Source organism: Erinaceus europaeus, chromosome 8 (assembly GCF_950295315.1).
Source record: "Erinaceus europaeus chromosome 8, mEriEur2.1, whole genome shotgun sequence".
NCBI classification, from domain to species: domain Eukaryota; kingdom Metazoa; phylum Chordata; class Mammalia; order Eulipotyphla; family Erinaceidae; genus Erinaceus; species Erinaceus europaeus.
Window position 1 is genome coordinate 31,927,204 of NC_080169.1, and position 23,816 is coordinate 31,951,019.

The following is a 23,816-nucleotide window of genomic DNA, read 5'->3' on the forward strand; positions in this document are numbered from 1 at the left end:
CCTAGTAGAACTAGAGTTCACAGCCCTCTGGTCATCTCTCCTGAACTTTCCTCCCCCTCTGGGGGAAAAAAAAAAGAATTTTTTAAGGAATCTGATTATGAGTCCACTTATCTGCTCATTTTATCACTCACAAGTATCAAGTTTTTCTTTTATTATAACCACTATTTTAAATAACAATATAATATTTCAAGCAATAGTGAAAATGTATCAATTTAAAGATTTTCAACATACATTTATCTAACCATTATAAAGGAAGTATTGTGTTCTTTGGAGAAGCTAGACACATTATTTTTCTATGGAGAAGCTACATAGCCACCATATTTAAGCATATCACAGGTATATAAATGATAATTAAAAAACACATTTGATGGATTGTATATGAAAGGTACAGACTTCAATAAGAAAAATACCCATCAAACCTTTGAGAACTCAGAGGGGTTGCTTTCTGGAGGAGGTAACTCATGAACTGTCTTGAAGGATAAATAAGAGTTAAATATTATAGTATAGTAGGGGATATGTAACTTATTATTAAGTTATTATTTACAAGAGTAAATAAAGAGGTAAAAGATAACTACTGGATGTAATCACTCATAAGTGAAATCTACTGAACTGAAACAGATGAATTTATAATAACTAAAAAAAAATACAGTGGAGTATGCAAATTTGCTTTAAGACTTTGTGAGAACTATGGTGGTTATCATTGGGAGGTTTGAAGGTGAGAGCACAGAACTTTGGTAGTGGATGCACTGTGGAAGTATACCCTATATTCTTATAATTTTGTAAACCATTATTAAATCACTAACAAAACTTTTAAATTAAAAATAAAATTAAAAATATAATTATTCATATAAAGGAATAATTTGAATGGGCCAGTCAATTTCATGACTTCTTTTGGTCATTTACTTGATAATTTAGATCAAATCTACATTTCTGGTGATCTTTAAAATTATTCAACTTAAATGTTCTTCAACCTTACTCTATTGTAATGATATCTCATGGGCCAGAATAAACAGAATGAGCAGGATAACCATGAGGCTGAGTGTGAACTGACTAATAAAAGTGTTCTGGATTATTCGAAAGTCAGTACTATGTTAATTATCAGTGGCCAAACCTGGTTCTAGGAATTATAAAGAGATGTTATTTATACTAAAAACATACCATATATAGCATAGTATTAAATACAGATTGTATTAAGTACAATAACTTCAAAATCCTGACCGTGGTTCTAAGGAGTACTTCTAGGTTCAACTAGGACAAAATATTACTTTAGTACTGTTGGGAATGAACATACCTTATACCACTGAAACTGTTTTCCTTGAACTGCAAAAATGACATTAATGTTGTTGTCTATTAATTTTTCTGAAAGCTGGCCTAATGAGGGATGTTCCTATAAAAAATAATGAGATAAAGAAGGAAGTGAAATTCAGTAGTCGAACCCATTACACATTCAAACACCTATTATGAAAGAAAAATGGCTGACAGAAATATTTTTTGTTGAGAATTATTTTCCTATTAGAGAGACAATTTAAAAAAACACCTCAGAATATCATCAACATGTTCAGGAAAAAGTTCCATAAAAATCTAGAACTTAGAAAAAATGAACAGGGCTGATTTCAACATAGTATGAAAAGTGTTCAACACCTCATTTTAGGAACAACAAATTCAAAAATATATAATTAAAAGTAACTGAATGTTCAGATGCAGATATACATTTGTGATCACATACTCAAGTGGAAATTTAGGAAAAATATTATAATGCAAGTACATGCATTTAAATGCACACATAACATATATATATTTATGTACATATTTGATGTTACACAATATGGTATGGACTCCTTAAAATCATGTGCTGAAATCATGTTATAATTATGACAAAAATTCTATTTTAAGTGTATCCCCTATGGTATTGATATCTAAGGATAACAACAGTACGTGACTTACTTTACATAGTTTCTTGTATGTTGTAGGTGCTCAATACTCAGCCACCATCCTGAGTCTTATTTCCTAGGTCTTGTACAGTGTGTACTTATATTTCTTTGAGCTTACATACCTTATGGCCCTTAACCTTTTGTCATATGACAAATTACAAATATATTTTACTTTGAGATATTAAAAAATAGGTAGAACAAATAGTGATATTTTTGTAGTGAGAAAACTGGGAATGAGTAAGTGTTGGTATGCTTCTAGTTCTGCAGTTCTGCTTCTTGGATTCCTTCCTGTTACATTGCGGTCTATTTACATGGTCTTTCTGTTACATTGGTTTGGTCTCACTCCCCCCCCCCCCCCCCCCCCCCCGCCTCCGGGAGATTTGGTTTAGCCCTTGCTAGTTTAGAGCTTCTTCCTTCTCCCCGCCCCCTATCCTAGATACTTCCTGGGTTCCTGACTGCCATCAGAGGAGAGGGAGGAAAAAATTGTGTGGTGATTAGATTGGATTAGTTTCTTGAACCGTTAGCTCGTGAATAAAGAAATACTGCTTCTCTGCTCAGCCGTGTGTCCCTGGTCTCTGTCTCCCGCCCGCGAAGCTAGCCCAGCATACTGGTGCCATGAACTTTGAACAATAAGTAAGGAAGTAAAATATTGTTCAGTAAAGATAAAATCTCTGACAACTACAGAAATTGCCAGCTAAAGTGATACACTTAAATACCACCTTTTAGAAAAGACATGTCAGAGAAAAATATTTGTTCTTTTTTTCTTATTTTTTCTCCTCAACTTTTATGAGTGGGGGTTAGTAAATGGTTTACAGTGTAGTTGTTGACACATGGGTATAATCTCTTGTCTCACCAAGAATGTTCTCTGTAGATGACTCTCACCCACAACTTAGGCCTTTACCCATCATCACGCAACAGGGTCCAAAGTTTCTCTTTACTTCCTTCTTCCCACTCCTTCCCTAGAGTCCCTTGCTTTGGTTAATACACCAGGCCCAGTAAAAGAAAATATTCCATGTGTGAAAGAGAGACAGACCAGAGCTCTGACTTACTGTGGTGCTGTGGAATGACTTTGAGATTTCCAGACTTTAGTCATGAAAGTCAGGTAAGCAGCCAATGAACAGTCTTCCCAACCCCAATTTTTTATTATTTTTCTTTTTCTATAAACCCTCTTCTACAAATTAATGACCTCGAACAACAACCTCTTTATAACTAGACACATCTCTGAGAGATGATATAAAACTTACCTGCAGTGGTTAAAGTTAGCACAGTTAAGGATCATGTAAGTGAGCTTATTTTACCATGTAACTAAAATTCAAATTACTCAGTCATTTTTGCTTTCTCTCACATGGTATGCTGGTTAACATTTCTGCATTTTAGGGAGCTGGGTGGTAGCGCAGCGGGTTAAGCGCAGGTGGCGCTAAGCGCAAGGACCGGCATGAGGATCCCGGTTCAAGCCCCTGGCTCCCCACCTGCAGGGGAGTCGCTTCACAGGCGGTGAAGCAGATCTGCAGGTGTCTGTCTTTCTCTCCTCCTCTCTCCATTTCTCTCTGTCCTATCCAACAACGACAACATCAACTACAACAACAATAAAAAGACAACAAGGGCAACAAAAGGGAAGATAAATAAATAAAAATTACCAAAAACATTTCTGCATTTTGGTAACTATGCACATAGCAAGATTGAAATTTACTGCTTTTATTTTTAGCCTAAGTTCTGTGGCTAACATATTACACTAAAACACACAGATAAACGATGCAGTCTTGGGGGGCCAGGCCAGGCGGTAGCGCAGCGGGTTAAGTGCACATGGTGCAAAGAGGAAGTACCCGCATATCCCAATTGGAGTCCCCAGCAACCCTCCTGTAGGGGGATCATTTCACAAGCTGTGAAGCTGGTCTGCAGGTGTCCATCTTTCTCTCTCCCTCTCTGTCTTACCCTCCTCTCTCTGTTCTATCCAACAACAATAACAGCAATAACAACAGTAATAACAAAAACGATAAACAAGGGAAACAAACGGAAAAAAAAACCCACAAAACTCCAGGAGCAGTGGATTCATAGTGCAGGCACTGAGCCCCTCCAATAACCCCCAAGGCAAAAAAAAAAAGATGCAGTCTTGGGCTTAAAAATACTTTCACTAACATGAGGAACACTACTGTATGCATACTTGTATTCTCTTACCCAAGCTCATATGTTTAAGCCATAAATGATGGGATAAGGAGGTAAGACTTTTTAAAAAATTTCTTTATTGGGGGATTAATGGTGTATAGTCAACAGTAAAATACAATAGTCTGTACATGTGTGACATTTTTCAGTTTTCCACATAACAATTCAACCCCCACTAGATCAGTAGTAGGACTTTTTTTATTATTTATTTTCCCTTTTGTTGCCCTTGTTGTTTTATTGTTGTTGTAGTTATTGTTGTTATTGATGTCGGCTTTGTTAGATAGGACAGAGAGAAATAGAGGAGGGGAAGACAGACTGAGAGGGGGAGAGAAAGATAGACACCTGCAGACCTGCTTCATGGCCTGTGAAGGGACTCCCCTGCAGGTGGAGAGCCAGGGGCTCCAACCAAAATCCTTACGCTGGTCCTTGTGCTTTGTGCCAGGTGTGCTTAACCTGCTGCGCTACTGCCCGACTCCTGGTAGTAGGACTTTTAAAAGATTGTTTATGATATAACAGTGGAGCTCTCATTATTTATGGCACAAAAGTGCAGCTTTCGTAAAAGTGGGGTGAGTGTCTTTGTAGAGACCATAGCATGTTAGCTCCTTTTTTCATATGAAATTACAACTCAGAAGGGTCATTTGTGGAAAAAGTAGGCTTTCGTCAGACACCAAATCAATTTGATTTTGGATTTCCCAGGCTTCAGAACAGGGAGGAATAATTTCCTGCTGTTTTTAAGCCACTCAGTTTACCTTATTTTCTATAGCAGCCCAAATGGACTAAAATATCAGTCATAATAAATATCCTTTTGTAAATCAGAGAGAAATCTCACCAAGCAAGGCACATGCCTTGCCACATGCTCTAAGTTCAAGCCCCAGCACCATGTAGGAGGTATGATGGCACCATGATGCCTCCTCCCCACTCCCACTCCATCCTTGGTCTAATTGAAAAAAAAAAAAACTTTTATTCTAAATAATCTATACTTTCTTTAATAGATATAATAATTTCATGAAATAGACTTAAGTGTGACTGAAAGCAATTTATGGAGAGGTTTAAAAGTATTACCACATGGATTTTTCATAAGAAAAAGTCTACCCAGAGTAATTATTAAGAATATAAACAGAAAACAATCTTCTAAAAGCAGGTTCTTCAAGATAGATTATTCCTTCTTCTTAATCTGTATACTCTCAAAAAAGATTTATGATAGTTTGCATAGTACTATTAAGTCAGCCAGTACAAGTAAAGGAAGGGTGAACACAGCTGAATTAGGAACACTTTTTTAATGGTGACAGCTTTTATAATATTTTTGTCTTGACAGAAAATAATCACAGTTTGGCAGTCTCCTGTCTTAATATTTAAAACCACTCACAGTTTCAGAAATTTTTAATCTATGTTTTTAACCAATTTTACTTAACTCAAATAAAATAAGTATTTAAAGAACAATTCCAAATGTATGTAGTTTTGGAGCCTTAATCCATTTCCTCCTTTATAAAACAGGAAGTCACTCTGGCTAATAGTATACAAACTTTAAATCTAGAATATCCCAGTTTAGTCAGAAGCTCATTAAGAAGTACAGTTGAACTTTTAAGCCTCTAAGAATGAATTTTTGAACCCTACAAGGATATGTTTTAAAAGATAATTCTATGTATTTCAAGGTAGATTGTTCAACATTATTAATGTTTAACAGATGTTTAAAACACTGTTAACAGGAGAGCTGTGGATTAATGAACAGCGGTAAAGGCCATTCCTCTTTCCTCTATGCAGTATATTATATGTTAAGTATTTTTCTTTCATTATCTTTTATTTATATTTTACTAGTAGGAACACCCCTCTTTCTCAAACATCTGTTCTTTCTGGTGATGTTAATAATCCTTCACTCTAACCTCTCTTTTGTCTAATCCTTTACATATTTTTTCTTTAAATTCTGGAAGTAGTTAATAAAGACAACAGGCATTTCAAGGAAATAAAGGAGAAGAGAAAGCAATATGCCAAGACAGCAGTAAAGTAATTAAAAGCAGAAGGATTTATTTCTCATTTTTCATCTTCATCAACACCTTCACAGTGACTTGTGGGAAGTAACATAAATTTGCGTCAGTAGTGAAGATGAGGTAATAGGTCACTGTGGACAGTTTCAGTATAAAGAGATAACTACATAGAGATATATAGGAGGATTTTAATGATGTACATTAATAAACAAACCTCTTCTAAAATTCTCTTAATATGTGGCATTTGTACATATATAATAAACAAATATATCTAAATTATTAGATATAATTCTCTTAATATGTGCTATTTGTACATATATAATAAATATATCTAAATTATATTAATATAAGTAATGTTCATAATAATTTTATTACTGTGAGAAAGAAGAGGAAAGAGACAGAAAAGAAGAGAAAGAGATCCCAAATAACTGTTCAGCCATTTATAATGTTCTATTTGTTTTTGCCTTTCTTGTTTTCATATAGTTTATGGGATTCAGCCCAGGGTCTTGTATATGCAAATCATGTGCTCTCCTGCTAAGTCGCCCCTGCAGCACCATAATAACTTTTTTCATTTTTAATAATCAATATTATGAGATATAAAAATCAGTGCCAGGCGGTGGAGCACCTGGTTAAGCACATACATAACCATGCACAAGGACCCAGGTTCAGCCCCTGCTCCCCACCTGCAGGGAAGAAGCTTCCTGAGTCATGAAGCAATTACTGCAGATGTCTCTCTGTCTTTCTGCTTCTCTTATCTCCCTGTCCATTCTAATTTCTCTCTGCCCTAATTAAGAAAAAAAAAAAAGGAGGGCTTCTGGAAGTGATGGATGTGCAGGCATTGAGCTCCAGTGATTGAAAAAAAAATACAGAAATCCCCAACATCTTGATTAAATCAAGCACTCAAGCATCTGAATTATTTGTTCATGGAGAAGAGATAAATGTTATGAAAATAGCCTTGTCAAGGAAATTTTTAGAGATGGTAATTTTGAATTATGTGTTGCCAGCTCATATCAATCCTAATAGTCTATTTGCTATCTATATATTGTACAGTAATAGTCAGATAAACCAGGGTTTTTTTTTTTTTTTGTCAGTGATGCTACTGGCATTTGGAACCAGGTATTCTGATTTGTGTAGAATCCAGAGCACTGAAGGGCATTTAGCAACACCCCTGACCCTTACCATTTAGATGCCAATAGTATCTGCTTCTCTCACTATTTTTTTCTGGAATACTCAAGTAACTTCTTTAACCAAATCCATAATTCTTGAATATGTAAGTTTTACATGAAAAATAAATCTATGCAAATTAAAGTATTGCAAATATTGTTTGCAAAAGAGGCTATTATTTTTAGTTATAGGTGAACACAAATATTTTATGAGTTTCTTTACTTCAACTTATGTCTTTAAATGGAATCCTGTTGATATCAGCATTAATTATACATAAATCTCACAGTGTGAAAATGTCAGAAATAATCCTTTCAAAAATATATTTAGGTAGCAAAGTAGCAAAGTTTTGAATGAAATAAAAATTCTCTAATTTGACTTTTTTATCTCATCCCTGTAAAAATTGAAGATAATATAATTATTGGGTCACATGGAAAAGAGAAAGCTTCACGAAAAACTTCCTGTAAACAAAATTGCAGAAAGAAGTCAAACAATGGCTACTGACTGCTTTTACTTAAGAGAAGGCAAATTTTCAGTAATAGGCCTTCTCCAATTAACTTCAATTATCTAAGATGATGATCAATTCAGCAGCTAACTTACATCCATAAGACTGCAGGACTGCAGGAGAAAGGAACTCTGAGGTCAGTAGTTTGGTGATAGGGTGATAAGTTCTATGATAGGGTGGATGAATAATCACTGACTATGAAATGATGAAATACATATAAGGATAAACTGTGAAAGAAATGTCAAACTAAGTTACCCACTACAATTAGGGGTATGATTGAATGTTACTTTTTGGAATCTCTCTGTCCAGGACTGAGAATTATAGAGACACTTGAAAAAAATCTGAAATTACTTAAGTCTTGTTGAATGACCTGTGAGCCTCTTCCAAATAGTTGCTATTTAACCTTCTTTTATTATTGCTGGACACTTGATATTTTTCTTGGCCACTGTCAAGGGTGAGAATAATGATTGTAATGGGATTTGTAAATTAGACTGGTCATCTCTATGAGAAGCAGCTGGGTGGGAAGACAGGCTCAAATCACAGAACCTCAGTATAAATAATATATTTTCTATACCATTAATAAGTTTCATATTAACATCACAATTTTAAAAAATTGTCATGTTTTAAACTGTCATAACTAGATAAATTATAAAACTACATCGCATTTTTTTTTTTGCCTCCAGGTTTATTGCTGGGGCTTGTTGCTTGCACTACAAATCCACCATTCCTGGAGGCCATTTTTACCATTTTGTTGCCTTTGTTGTTGTTGTTATTGTTGCTATTGCTTTTGTTGTTGTTGGACAGGACAGAGAGAAGGGGAAGGCAGAGAGGTGAAGAGAAAGATAAACACCTCCAGACTTGCTTCACTGCCCGTGAATCTACCCTTCTGCAGGTGGGGAGCCAGGGATTCGAACCGGGATCCTTTCACCGGTTCTTGCACTCTGCACCATGTGCCCTCAACCTGCTGCGCTACCGCCTGGGTCTTTACATTGCATTTTTAAATCTTTTTCATTCTGCCACATAGAAAGCAATGGAAAATGTAATTTACTCATTAGAATATCATCATTTGCAAGCAGTCATATCCAAATATGTTAAATGTGAAAATATAAACTATTTTGATTATATAGTTTTTATTTATTTTCACCAAAGTAATTGCTGGGGCTTGGTATTTGCATGATGAATCCACTGCTCTTGGAGGTTATTTTTTCCCATTTTTTTTTCTTAATCTGATAGGACAGAGAAAATGAGGAGGGAAGATAGAGAGGGAGCGAGACAGAGAGACTGTAATATTTGCCTCATCACTCATGAAGCTTCCTCCTTGCAGGTAGGTTGTGGGGGCCCAAACACAAGTCCTTGTTCATGCTACGTCTGTCCCCCTAGTTTTGTATTTTATTAAACCAAATTGTATGCTTTATTTCTTCCATAAATAAGACCGAAGCCAGAAGTTAGGATAGAAGTTACATTAATCCTGACCTCCTCTGGCAGACGACCTCACCACTGTGTCCTGGAACCTCACCTCCCCAGAGCCCTACCCCTCTAGGGAAAGATAGAAGTAGGCTAGGGGTATGGATTAACCTGCCAATGTCCATTATTCAGTGAAGAAGTAATTACACAAGTCAGAACTCCTACCTTCTATACTTCATAAAGAATGTTGATCCATACTCCCAGAGAGGGATTAAAAAATAGGGAGACTTCCAATGGAAGGGATGGGACAGGGAGCTCTGGTGGTGGGAATTGTGTAGAATTGTACCCCTGTTATCTTACAGTTTTGTTAATCACTATTAAATCACTAGTATATATATATATTTATATATATATATATATATATTATTCCCTTTTGTTTCCCTTGTTGTTTTATTGTTGTAGTTTTTGTTTATGTCGTTGTTGGATAGGACAGAAAGAAATGGAGAGGAGGGGAAGACAGAGAGGGGGAGAGAAAGATAGACACCTGCAGACCTGCTTCACTGCTTGTGAAGCGGCTCCCCTGCAGGTGGGGAGCTGGGGCTCCAACTGGGATCCTTAAGGCAGTCCTTGCGTTTCACACCACATAAGCTTAACCCGCTGCGCTACCGCCTGACTCCCTAATATATATTTACATATATATATATATATATTTAAATAAATTACATTAAGACCTTCTTGTGTTCATGTGTGCATGTGAACTGGACTGAGCCTCAGATCTGTCATTTAACTTTTTATTTTCTAGACTTGGTAAACTTAATTTCTTAACTCAGCTTTACTTTTTTAAGAGAAAGATAATTATGATTTGTAAATGTTAACTTTATACTCTATGCAATACTTGCTATAATGGTTTTAATTAGTAAATACTAAAAACAAATGGTAGCTACTCTTCCCTAAATCACATTGATTTTATATAATATGCAACTATAGAGCCAAAAAATTGTGTATGCCTATATAATTTAGGTATTGGGCTTGTATTGGTTATTTCTTATGCCATCTACACTTAACCTGCTGTGCTACCGTCCGACCCCCTGTATTGGTTATTCTTTAAATAAAGGACCTGAATCTTGACCCAGAAAGCTAGGATATAATTTATTATCATAAATATTGGATGCTATAGATGAAGTCAGGAAGCAAAGTGTTTAAGTGCTTGTTTAACTTCTACTTTTGACAGTTCCTCATTATTGACCCAATGGAGAGGATGAAGGTCTTTTTAAAATGAACAGGCTAAGGGGCTGGGAGTTAGCTGTCCCAGTATACAGGTATGCAAGGCCTTGGACTTGACCCTCAGCAATGGACAGCACTAGGAGGAGCTCTAGGAATGGTGGAGCAATGTTGTATTGTTTCTACTCTCTGTTCCTCTTTTGTCTTTCTCTCATGTAAATATTTCACCAAAGCAAAAGACACTGGGAAAGTAGAAAAAAGAACGGGATGAAGGGACATTGTGATCCCATTGTCTCCTCGATATCCATCAAGGGGAGATGGCAGGCTGTGCCTATGTGTTAAAGACTATACTGTAAACCATTAAACACCCACTCCCCCCAAAAAATAAAGAAAAAACAAAATTTAAGGAATTGCTTCGGATGGTGGTAGTGTGTGCATCTATGTGTTATTGTACATGTATGGGGCCCTGTAACTGCTAAAAATGAGCAGGTAGATAGGCTCAGAATCAAATTCAGAGTAGTATTAAAAATAGGTTTCAGAGCAATAGTATATCTTATATACTTAAATGCATATCAAGGGATCAATTTAAAAAAATTCACTTTTGAGTTGAGCGGTAATGCAGTGGGTTAAACGCAGGTGGTGCAAAGTGCAAGGATTGGCGCAAGGATCTCTGTTCGAGCCCCCAACTCTCCACCTGCAGGGGAGTAACTTCACAGGCAGTGAAGCAGGTCTGCAGGTGTCTTTCTCTCCCCCTCTCTGTCTTCCCCTCCTCTCTCCATTTCTCTGTTTTATCCAACAACAATGACATCAATAACAACAACAATAACTACAACAATAAAACTACAAGGGCAACAAGAGGGAATAAATAAATAATTTTTTAAATCCACTTGTTTTAGGATGAGGATGAATGAGAATTATTAAAAAGGATCCTTTAAAACACAGAACTGGAGCAAATGAGACACAAATATTATTCAAAAGTAGTAAACATACTGTGCAAATTGGTTTACTCCATACTAACCAGTGACATGTAGAAAGTTCACTGCTTTTGGTAGGTGGAACAATGTTCACAAAGATAAATGAAGCTCATGAAAGACTGTCTAAATTGCTGATGTTATAGGAACACAAATGCTGTCTAAAATTTTATCAAAATTATAATTTACTCCTGTAAGGTCATATGGTATGACATATGTCTAAAATTATGAGAACATTTCTTTGTTTTAGGATATCCTTCCTAGATGATCAACAGCACCCTCTCAAATACAATTATGGAAAAATGACTTCAGAGAATTGGCGAAACTTCAAAAGAATAATGCAACTCAATTTGAGAATAATGTGATTATTATTTTTTAAAAAAATATAAAAGCTTCTTGTCTAATAATAGAATAGTTCCTCTTGTCTCCTCTTCCACTCCCCAGAAAATAAATTAAGAGACTATCTCAAATTAAAAGAGGTTAAATAGAAGGACGGAAAGATAAGAAATGACTAAGTAGAAGTGGGTGGGTCTACCAAAGTGAAATGTGATCTAACAGAAAAGAATTAGCAAAGGCAATGACATTACTGGATTAATTCCAAACCATAAATTTTTACTTATTTTGCAGTACTAGAGATAAAAATCATGTTCTTTGCTGCTGAGTGACCTGCATCCCCCCCCCTTTTTTTAATGAGGTGGGAAAGAGGGTGCACAGAGCACTGCCATACCACCCATGGGATTCTTCCTCTTGCTTTCATGTGTTGCCAGGAACTAAACCCAGATCCTCATGTCTACATGGGAGATGGTCTCCTAGAGAGCCCCATGCTAGGCCCCTCAATTTCCACAGTTTAAGTGACAGTGTCTTTTTTGCTTACTTTTAATGTTTATTTATTTTCATGAGAGATCAGAGAACTGTTCAGCTCTGGCATGTAAGTGGTGGTGCCAGGGATTGAACCAGAGACCTCTTGAATCTCAAGCATGAAAAAGTATGGGACATTATCTCCTTTACCCTAAACCTTCAAATCATAAATTTCCGATTTCAAAATCTAGTTACTGGGGGCTTGGCTGTGGTACATCAAGTTGAGCACACATGTTGCTATGGTCTTTACCTGCAGGCAGAAAATTTCCCAAGTAGTGAAGCAGTGCTGTAACAGCACCTCTCTCTCTCTCCCTCTCCCCCTCTCCCCCACACCTTACAATTTATCTGTATCTATCCAATAAATAAATTTTTTAAAAAAAATCTAGCTACCTTTAAAATCTTCACATTGTAAATTGCCAGAAATTAAAACAGTCACTGATGAAAAATATTTCATGTAGTTATATAGTACTCCTTTTGACTTTCTATAAATTTAGTAGGATATTTCAAATTATTCAAATAGCTAATATTAGACTATTACGTGGGCTGGGGAAGTTGCTCAGTGACCACAGTGCATGCTTTGTATGCTTGATGCCACTGTTTGAATTTTGAGGACTGAGTATGATTAGTGGTACTCTGATATTTCTCTCACTTATAAAATGAATAAACAGATCTAAAAGAAAATAAGTTTTACTCATGGGACCCATACTATAATTTATATGCTTTTAAAAGTGAAGTTACCAAATTCTATATAAGGTGTCTTAGAGCACCATAGCCTACTCACCAGGTACTTAAATTTTAAATATCTTAAATTTCCAAGAAAAGACATCTTGGCATCTTTGATGCACTCATGAGCTACTAGCTAAAGGCATTTAGTAACCCTCTAAAACTAGCATAGAACCCAAGTTATGGGCATGCCATTTTCTTTTCTTTCTTTTTATGTTTTTAAGCACTTAAAGACATTTATTACCAATAAGTTAGTCCTACGAGGAATACTAGATATTTATATAAAATGAAAATACAGAATAATTTCACCCACATAGGTTAAACAATGCAAAGAAACAGACAAAGTCCAGTGCAAACATAGCTATAGATTTGAACTGTAAAACTGAAGTTACCAATTGATTGGGGGAGGCATTGAGTTAAAGGAGTGGAGAAGGGTCAATGAACTTTAGTGGAAGAATATTGGTACAGGCCAGGTAGTGGTATATGTTGGGCACACACAGTACCATGCATAAGTACCCAGGTTTGAGCCTTTGCTCCCCAGCTGGGTGGCCATGCCATTTTCATAATAACCCTTTGATCTAAGTACTATTATCATTTTTTTTTTTTACCAACAGGTTTATCAGTGGGCTCTGTACCTATACAACTCTACCTTTCCCAGGGAAGAGTTCTTTCTTTTCCTTTAGTATTTTTTTTTTTTTTTTTTTTGGATAGAGGATGAGATAAAGTGAGGCAGAGATAGAGAGAAGGAGAAAGAGGAACACTGCAGTATTGCTCCATTGCTTGAGAAGCTCCTCCCTTTTCGGTCAGGACCAGGGACTTGAACCCAGATTACCACACATGGTAATATGTGTGCTCTACCAGGGATGTGTGCTCTACCAACTGATCCCCTGTAGCTCCCAGTTTTAAGATTACATTAGCTATGTTCCTTTAGATAACATCCTATCTTTGCAAAGATGGACAGAAAGGTAACCAGTGTGGAACAGAAAATTAAGGTAGCAATGTCCAATCATATTCTAAGGTTTTAGTACGTTATTTATTATGAATGGCACAAATCATGTACATTATATGGTTCAGATATGTTATTTTGTTAGTGATTACTGAAAATTTTAGGGACATAGTTTATTTATTTGAACATAGCTACTTAGTAAATAGAACTATCAAGTGTTCTTTTTCTTTTCTTTCAGGTTTTTTTGATTGCTTGTCTTTTGGCATAGGGAGGTAAATGCATGCAGAGTTGACGAATGCTGGGAAAGATGCAGTTCTAGAAGAATATATAGATAAATATGATTCATATTCAAGCTAAGTCTCTGAAAGCAATTCACTGATTCAGAAAATAAAAAAGAATCCCTAAATATAAATAAGCTTAGAGGGAAGGAGTGAAGTACAAATATTGAAAAACATTAATTAAAAAAAAACTTTTTTTTTTGACTCAAGTCTCTCTTTTGATTCTACCTAAATCTGTGAAAATTTCTCAAGACAAGTATACTTTTCTTACCAACTATAAAATAAATCCATTTGTATATAAGACAAAGGCAGAGGCAGTTTTTTCCTTTTAAGATTATTCAGTTACATAAAATATAATTTTTCTCAGTAATAATGGAGTGCTTTGTTGCACATCAGAGAATTAGCTATAAGTGTAGTGTACGGATTTTAGCCTCATTTTATTTATTAGTTTTATAGATTGTACTCTTCCATAATGTCTTTCTCATGGCTTATCCAGACTCAGTATTGTATCATGCACTCTTCATTTCTGGGTACAGAAATAGATGAAATGTCAATTTAAATTTACACTTCCACAAAAAGAGGCTAACTATTATGATCCCATTGTGCATTACCATGCTTGTTGATCTGACATAGACGTTGTTTTTCAGATGGCAGTTTCCATCATTTGGCACCACGATGCCTGCCAGCTTGCTATCAAGAGCGAGATGAGATGTCTGATCCGTCATCACTAGCAGCAATCTTTTAGCTTCTTTTCGCCATCCAATATGACTCTTAGAAATAAACATGCAGCCCAGATCACATCAAATCAATGGGGTTTACAGTCAACAATATTTACCCCTCTTTCCCATATTAGGGAGGTAGTCTCCTCCCTGATCCAGCTTTCTGGTCCTTTTTCCAGCCATGACATCATCTCCCCAGACAATAACTTGGATCCACTGGCATATCAGATTTCAAGCTCAGGGGCAAAAAGGAAAAGGAAAAAAAAAATTGTATAGCCACAGGCCCTTTGGAATTTAACTAAAATGCCCACTAGCCATCTACAAAATGGAGGACCCCCACCTCTTCATCTGCACTATTCCAGCCCTTAGGTCCATGATTGGTCAACAATTTGTTTGGCTTTGTATGTTAACTCTTGTCAAAACCAGGTTCTAGATGCTAGCATGATACTGACCAGACTTTCCTGGACTGACAACCCTACCAATGTGTCCTGGAGCTCTGCTTCCCCAGAGCCCTTCCCCATTAGGGAAAGAGAGACAGGCTGGGAGTATGGATCGACCTGTCTACATCCATGTTCAGTGAGGAAGCAATTACAGAAGCCAGACCTTCCACTTTCTGCATCCCACAATGACCTTGGAAGGTTAAAGAATAGGAAAGCTACAGGGGAGGGGATGGGATACAGAGTTCTGGTGGTGGGAACTGTGTGAAGCTGTCCCCTTCTTATCTTATGGTTTTGTCAATGTTTCCTTTTTATAAATAAAAAAATTTTAAAAATACATAAACGTGTAAGAAGCCCACGTACACAACATTGATCTGTACTGTAGTGGTTTTTATCACATTTAAATGCTACTCTGAGCTTATCAAAGTAAATCAGGTCAGAATGACATACAGAAATATAATGCTGTTTCATACGTGGCATTCAATTTTATTTATGTATCTTCAATTTTGATACAGCTTTTTGATCATACTACCTCCTGGCTAGAGATTTCTAGTGGTCCCATTGGAATAATAAGCCATTTTTATGAGGATTATGAGATGCATAGCACTCAACATGATGTGAGTAGAACATCAGGCCACTCTTGGTTTTTCCTCAAATAGTGGTGAGTAAAAAGAGCAGGCTTTTTGAAAGGATTTTCCATAAGTTATTACATAAGTTATTCTTTCCCTATTATCTTTTCCTATTTATAACTCTCTCTAAAATTATCCCCTTTGTCCTGAAAACATATCAAAGTGAGGAACAGTGATGATGAATAATAGGAAAAAACTTATTCTTCTATGATATAGTTTTACTCCATGAATTTAAGAGAAAGCTAGAATTCTCAATTCTTGTGGAAGGTTGCATGTTAATAAAGAAACATTTAAGTAATGTGAAACTTACCTCACAGACAGCTGCCTGAAGCATGGCATCAAAACCTCCTTCTGGTGTATCTATATTTCCAGAAATCTTCTGTCTGTGAACTGCTTTCTCAAATTCAGTGATATTCTCCGTCAAAGAGAGCACATGAATATAACCATGGGGAGGCATACAATCTAAATTGTAGTCACTATGTGGTAAAGAAATAAATTCAAATATTATTTTTGTATCCTATTCTAACCTTTCAAAAATCCAAAATACTACCCACAGTAAAACTGTGGTGCTAGTGAGGTCGTGGGGGCAAGGGAATATTACTAAAGAAAAACTTGTGCTTATAAAATCAGAAAAAGAAGTTTGATATTGGTGATTATTTTCAAAATGATATATTTTTATTTCTTTATTGGGGAATTAATAGTTTACAGTTGACAGTAAAATACAATAGTGTGTACATGCGTAACACTTCCCAGCTTTCCACATAACAATTCAACACCCTTTAGCTGCTCCTCTGCCATCATGCCCCAGGACCTGAACCCTCCACCCCACCCCAGTGCCTTTTACTTTGGTGCAATGCATAAAATGATACTTTCTAAGAAAAAAAAATCCTATAGATTTATAAAATCCATATAAAACAATAGGTACCTGCATTGGTTATGAATTCTTTCTGGATGGATGCTAATATATGGTGAAACTGTTTTATCAACATATGAGCCAAATCCAAGGCGGAAGTCTTGGGAGAAATATGCCATTTTTTTAGATAAATCATTTCCGACAGAATTTAATTTTTCAATATTATTGTGCATTGATGCTGAAACATCAACCAGATAATAAAGATCCACAGGATATTTCTTTAGGGGGTGTATTTTCAGCATGAAATTAGCTTCAGCTCCTAGTTCAAAAGAAGATATACATCATGTAGTATTCATTTACAAGATCTAGAGCAGGCTGTTATTTTAGATACAGAGAAATTATCACAAATTTTTGTGTAAGTAATGAAATTAGTAATACTCTGGAATAATGGTCAGGCAATTTGAAAACCACAGCAACACAGCATCCAACTTGCTTTTAAAGTGATTTATTTATTTACTTGTTAATGAGAAAGAGAGGGAGTGCCAGATAGCTAGACTATCATTTTGGTACATGCAATACCAAGGACTGAATTCAGGACCTCATGTTTGAATGTCCAGCACTATCTACTGTGCCACTTTCCAAGCTGCTAGCCTCTCTTAAGTTCTGTAATGAATTTCTCACAATATACACATTTATCATCATATGAACCTGTGTTTCTCTTAGCGTTTGGAAAAGCACAGGATAAAACATTAAGCAGAATTCTGTCTTGAGAGAGTAAATCACTGTTTGAGGGTGGCTTTCCTGACATCCACATTTGAAGAAAACCAGAAAATAGTATCACTGGCGCCGGGCAGTGGCACTCAGCACACACATTATCAAGTATCCAGATTCAAGCCTCTGGTCCCCACCTGCTGCCATGGGGGTGGAGCTTTACAAGTGGTGAAACAGATCTATATGTTTCTGTCTTTCCCTTTCTATCTTATCCTGCCTCTCAATTTCTCTCTGTTTCTATCAAAAGGGGAAAAATGCTCCTGGGAACAGTGAATTTGTCATGCAGGCACAAAACTCCAATAATAGCAGTTTTTAAAATGGACAAAAAAATCACTTATTGTATGCAATTGTAATCCCATCCTTTTGGTTAAAGAATACACATGAGATGTATCAAAGATATTCAAAATATTAACATCTTTCTGGTATATAATAATTTTGTGAGAAAGGGGACATTTATTTGTCTCTAATTTGTCTATAAATTAGAAACAGTAAACCCATTACTATAAAACTTCTAGCTATTGGACTCAAGAGCTTGGAAGGGAAATTGGATATTTACAGCTCAGCTCAGCCAATTCACTTAGACCTTCACCTTAGTAGCTGAGATGCCTTCAGAGAATGAATATTCAGCTCTCATTTCTGAGTACCTGGTGAAAAGGCTTGTTACTATGGGTATATCTTGCAATTCGGTGGAGAAATTTAATTGTGATGGAAGTTAAAATATAGTAGATAGGGTAATATTTAACTTTATTTTAAAGTGAAATAATGTGAAAGCATCAAAATATATCACATTTTTCTATTCATCTTATTTAAATAGAAATGTTGCACAACTGGAGACTATGCCTCAACGGGAGATAATTTTTGAACCCCCCACCTTTAATTGCAACAAGTTGTACAGTTGCTTACTTAGACAAACAACTACTGAGCACTGGTAAATAGTATTTTCTTTTTGATGTGTCATTATAGTTTATGACCTCTCTAAGAATAAATGGCTATTTTCAGAGAGATTGCAAAATACACCAGTTATTCAGCTGATAGTTCAGGTTGTTTTATTGTTGCTTGGTTATCACAGCCATCAGCAAAGGCTGATGTTTGAGCCCCAAGCTACTATTTAGGGTACTCCAACCAAATAGCTAGCTGCACAGGAGATCTTAGCACACACCAGCTGCTCTCTACCAAGCAAAGAAATCTAGGTCTCACTGATCTCAGCAAAGAAGAGGGCAATAAAGATCTTTCCAAATGTTTAGGAATGATGAGCTGAGGCTTCTGCTACTTGATTTTGGAAAACACAGATGCTGGCATTAACACATGTATCTGAGTCAGTTGAAGACCTCATTGTGGATGAAGTCTTAGTAAAACAAGTTTTCAATAAAGTGGAAAAGAGAATCATTGTGTACATATGCTCTAACAGCTACTAAATTTTAAACAAGATTCATCTATGAACTTTATAGTCATTTCTGTAGTATTTGGGTTTAGAATATATGCCAAGCCCCTCAAACATTTTCTGACCTAACTGTATTTGAAGAATATTTTTGATACAGAATTTCAAAAAGTCCACATATTTATTGGAGTAAGAAGCTAACACCCATGGCTTCTTCTCCACAGCACAGGGATAACTTAAGTTTCTGCCTATAGGAGGAAAAGAGTACCATCTGAAACTCCCACCCCACTGTTCATGCTGCCATTTATAATATCTCTAGGAAAGCTTCACTGTCACCACTTTTGAAATTTTAAAAGCTTGGAACCTTACTTCCCTTAATTAACTTTAAAGAGAAGAAGAAAGTTTGTGACACAGAATAACAAAGAGGATTTGGAGGGAAGTGGAGACCTACTTAGGGCTATTGCCAGTATTGGTTTGAATAGCATAAGGAAGTAAAACTTGTTAGACTGAGTTCTAAATCACTCAAGATAATTGTGTGAGCATCTCTGAAACACTTACTGCAGCAAACATGACTGGACACTAATGGAGGACCACTAGAAATGAATAAAATTAAGATAATAATAAAATTAATAAAATTAAAAATAAATAAAATTAAACTGAAAAATCATCAGAAATCTGTATTAGAAATAAAGCACAGTTGATTTCTATTCATTATACTTGAGTAGAGGCAGGAGAAAACCAGAAGCTGAGACTTGATTTGAAACAAAACCCATCACATTTCTGAATTTCTGTGGGAGGCAAAATAGGGCATATGTGCCACTGATAGCAAAACCATACCATTTCTAATTTGTATGTCTTCTTGAAAAACAATTTTAATTTATAAAGGTATCAGAAAAATAGTATAATTAGGTTACACTAAATTAGAGAATATTTTATATGACACCATTAAAATTAACCAAGTTCTGATATTTAGTTAGCAAAGTATACATTAGATTTCATATATATATATATATATATATATATATAGTATTACTTCTTAAGAAGAATTAGAGAATTTCCTTCTTTCTTCAACCTTGGAAAGAATTAATTTCACCGTTCTTAGGGAAGGAAAATAAGCTAGGAACTATAGCTTATATCTATTACTATTATTTCTTTTAAAAATTTTCTTAAATTATATTTATTTATTTTCCCTTTTGTTGCCCTTTTTATTGTTGCTGTAGTTATTATTGTTGTTGTTATTGATTTCGTCATTAGGACAGAGAGAAATGGAGAGAGGAGGGGAAGACAGAGAGGGGGAGAGAAAAATAGACACCTGCAGGCCTGCTTCACTGCCTGAGAAGCGACTCCCCTGCAGGTGGGGAGCCAGGGGCTTGAACCTGGATCTTTACCAGTCCTTGTGCTTTATGCGACTTGTGCTTAACATGCTGCGCTACCGCCCGACTCCCTAATGTATATTTTACTATTTTTTTTATCATTTTATTTTATTTTTTATATTTATTTAATTATTATTTATTTTCCTTTTTGTTGCCCTTGTTGTTTTTATTGTTGTAGTTATTATTGCTGCTGTTGTTGTCATCATTGTTAGATAGGACAGAGAGAAATGGAGAGAGGAGGGGAAGACAGAGGGGGAGTGAAAGAGAGACACCTACCGACCTGCTTCACCGCTTGTGAAGCAACTCCCCTGCAGGTGGAGAGCCGGGGGCTGGAACCTCTCCTTATGCCTGTCCTTGCGCTGCGCTTAACCCACTGCCCTACCGCCCAACTCCCGTTACTATTATTTCAAGTCACTAAAAGTTGGCTCTCCCTCAGAAAACAAATGTTACAACAAAATAACTCAGCAAAATTCATCAGAGAATAGCTGAGATTCCTGTTAAAGAAAGGAGCATCACAAGGTTGATGATTGCACATGTTCAGTGGGAGCAGGAGGGGAAAGCACAAGGAGAGAAGGGCTCAATCTGTAACAAGACATCACACTGCCTGCAGGCACCATATTTGCAGTTGGGTCACAACCAGGCCACCTCTTCTTCCAAGACCCTAGTCAGAGAATGCTGGGATTCCCATATAGATATGCTGGGTACAGTTCCACACATTGACCATCCCCAGAAATCCATATACCATCCCACGCCCTGATAGGTTTCCTATTCTTTCACCCTCTCAGAGCATGGACCCAAGATCATTATGGGGTGCAGAAGGTGGAAGGTCTGGCTTCTGTAATTGCTTCCCCGCTGAACAATTTGTTCTGTCAATCCATATCCCCAGCCTGTCTCTCTCTTTCCCTAGTGGGATGAGGAAGCGGGGCTCCAGGACACATTGGTGGGGTGTCCAGGGAAGTTAAGTTGGCATCATAGTATCATCTGGAACTTGGTGGCTAAAAAAGTGTTCAGATACATAGCAGAACAAATTGTTAAATAATCAGGAACCCATAGGCAAGAATACAACAGCTGCAATATGGGGTCAATTTCTTCATATCTGTGTGGCATATGTATGTCTTCTTTAAAAATGATCTTCAGGGGCCAGGTGGTGGCGCACCTGGTTGAGTGTATATATTACAGCATAGGGACACGGTCCACCCCCCAGTCCCCATCTGCAGGGGGAAAGCTTTGAGAGTGGTGAAGCATTGTCGCAGGTGTCACTCTGTCTCTCTCCCTTTCTATTATCCCCTTTCCTCTTGATTTCTGGCTATCTCTATCCAATAAATAAAAACAATAAAACTAAAAGTAAAAATGATCTTCAAATTTTTTGCCCATTTTATCAGATTATTGGATTTTTCTTATTGAGCTATATATCTTTATAGATATTTGGTATTAATCCCTTGTCACATATGTGATGCCAAATATCTGCTTCCAATAGATTATGCTACCTGTTCATCTTTGTGTAGTCTGATTTTGATGTGTAGAAGCTTTTTAGTTTGATTTAATCTTTAGTTTCGCTTGCCCAGGGGTTGAATCTCCAAATATATCCTTGAACTTAAGATCCTGTGGTGTTTTATCAAGAAAGGAAGAGAGAAACCACAGTACCACACCACTAGTACTTACTCTGGTGGCATTAAACCTCTCATGTGGTATTGCAGCTTGAACTTGGGCTGCACACAAAGTAAGGTATAGCCCCTGGTGAGCTATCTATCCAGCCTAATATTAGATAGTCTGTGACTGAAATTTTAGTTTATCCTTAGAGATATATTTTTTCATTTGCTTTCCTTAGATTATGTAATTTAATATTTGTTTATCTTTTGCTAATTTCAATTTTATTTATTTTCTCAATAAGGATACTATCCAGCACATGAAGTAAGAATTAAGTGAATAATGGCATGTGCTTTTTTATTTCTATCTCTTTCTTTCTATAAAAGGAATAATTAACCATACTAAATATTGTCTTTTTGCAATAAATGATAGCAAGTGCTGTAACCTTACTATACAGGCTACTTTTACTTTTGTACATTCTTTTCCAGTTAATTCTTATATATGTGTACATACTGACCTGTATAATTGATATGATTAGTAGCATAGTTTTAATTGAAAGCTACTAATGAGCCTAGGGCCAAAAAAGGAAATAGGGTGCTTTTCTAGCTCTGTTTTAGAGTAGAAATTGAGTGTATTAATATGGTTTTTAGAACACTTAGTGACAGGACAAAACCACTCAGGATGAAATGATGAAGACTTCAGGGCAACTCCTTATTGCTTAAAGCTATATACATCTAATGGAGTGATGTCTACCTGTCTCCCTGAATTTATCTTGCTATATGTACTTTGTATCCTGGGACTCTCTGGTACCAGGGGAAAATGAATGCTTTCTAAAGCCTGTGTAAAACTATAGAATGCAATGTATGGCAAAGGCAAGTATAAGAGAAGTATAGCAGGAAAAGTGTATGCTGTGTCAGAGGTCAACACAAAGCAGCACACAATTATTTATGATAATTATGAATTATAATTTTGTATTAAAATGGTTTCAAAATGTTTTAAGCACTTAAGGCATATCTCCTGTTAATTTATTATCTAATAAACCCATCAAGTACTTATAGACTACTTGCCTTCTGCCAGCGGTATACTAGTTATTGGGAGAACCAGCTTGTAATAAAACACATTCGCATCCTTCAGAGCTGGTCATGGAGTAGGAATATAATCACACTACAGTGTGATCAAGTTTGGAGACACATTAATTGGAGACACATAATCGCAATGCAATGTGCTCAAGTTTACAGCAAGTGTTCAGGGCCACATACAGCAAAGACTAAAATTGTAATTACTTGATTCTGAGCCCTTTGCTATTACAGTAGATATACAAGACTGTCTAATAATAAATATTAAATATAATTAAATAAAAAATGTAATATAAAATGAAGAAACATGGTAGAACTATTTGAAAATCATCAAACCTGGACGCAGCTGGATCTGAACTTCTCCTGGTGTCACCTGGGTATTAATTTCATTTTCTATTGGCATTACACGCACATATGGATATTCTATTGAGTCAGGTGAACAGCCTTTGCTTATTAAATTGGAAATAATATCACAACGTTCACTCCTTGATCCACTTGAGATGAAATCCTGTTAAAAAAAGGAACATCATTGACTTTTTAGTACATATTATTGCAGTTATAACCAAAGAAAACCACCTAATAAATATTGCAAAGCAAGTATCTTTCAATAGTACAGATTATGCAAATAGTTAAAATAGTCACATGTTTCCAATAAGGATACGGGCAAATTTACCTTACATATAGCTTAAATTTCTAAACCTTATTGAAAATGAAGAAAATGAATATTAAAGAGGAAAGTTAAGCCAAGTACTTTAAATATTGTTAACTTATCACTATAAAAATATGCCAACTTATTTTTTTTCTGAATATTTTACTTTGGAAAGATTGTTCCCAAAGAAAATTCTGCCAAAAT

At 36.0% G+C, this 23,816-nt stretch overlaps 1 protein-coding gene across 4 annotated transcripts in view; it reads right to left on the reverse strand.

The window, feature by feature from the left end:
• ITGB8 (integrin subunit beta 8) overlaps nucleotides 1-23,816 on the reverse strand; it is a 113,226-nt gene that overhangs the window by 26,958 nt on the left and 62,452 nt on the right. For 2 of the 4 annotated variants that reach the window (XM_007532261.3, XM_060196115.1), the window contains exons 3-7: nucleotides 23,300-23,471; nucleotides 16,851-17,097; nucleotides 16,236-16,401; nucleotides 14,752-14,910; nucleotides 1,292-1,387 (exon numbers count right to left, since the gene is read on the reverse strand). In XM_007532261.3, coding sequence (XP_007532323.1) covers nucleotides 1,292-1,387; nucleotides 14,752-14,910; nucleotides 16,236-16,401; nucleotides 16,851-17,097; nucleotides 23,300-23,471 — 840 coding nt within the window. The remainder of the gene's footprint in view (nucleotides 1-1,291; nucleotides 1,388-14,751; nucleotides 14,911-16,235; nucleotides 16,402-16,850; nucleotides 17,098-23,299; nucleotides 23,472-23,816) is intronic. The other 2 variants (XM_060196113.1, XM_060196114.1) reach the window with 1 other exon arrangement.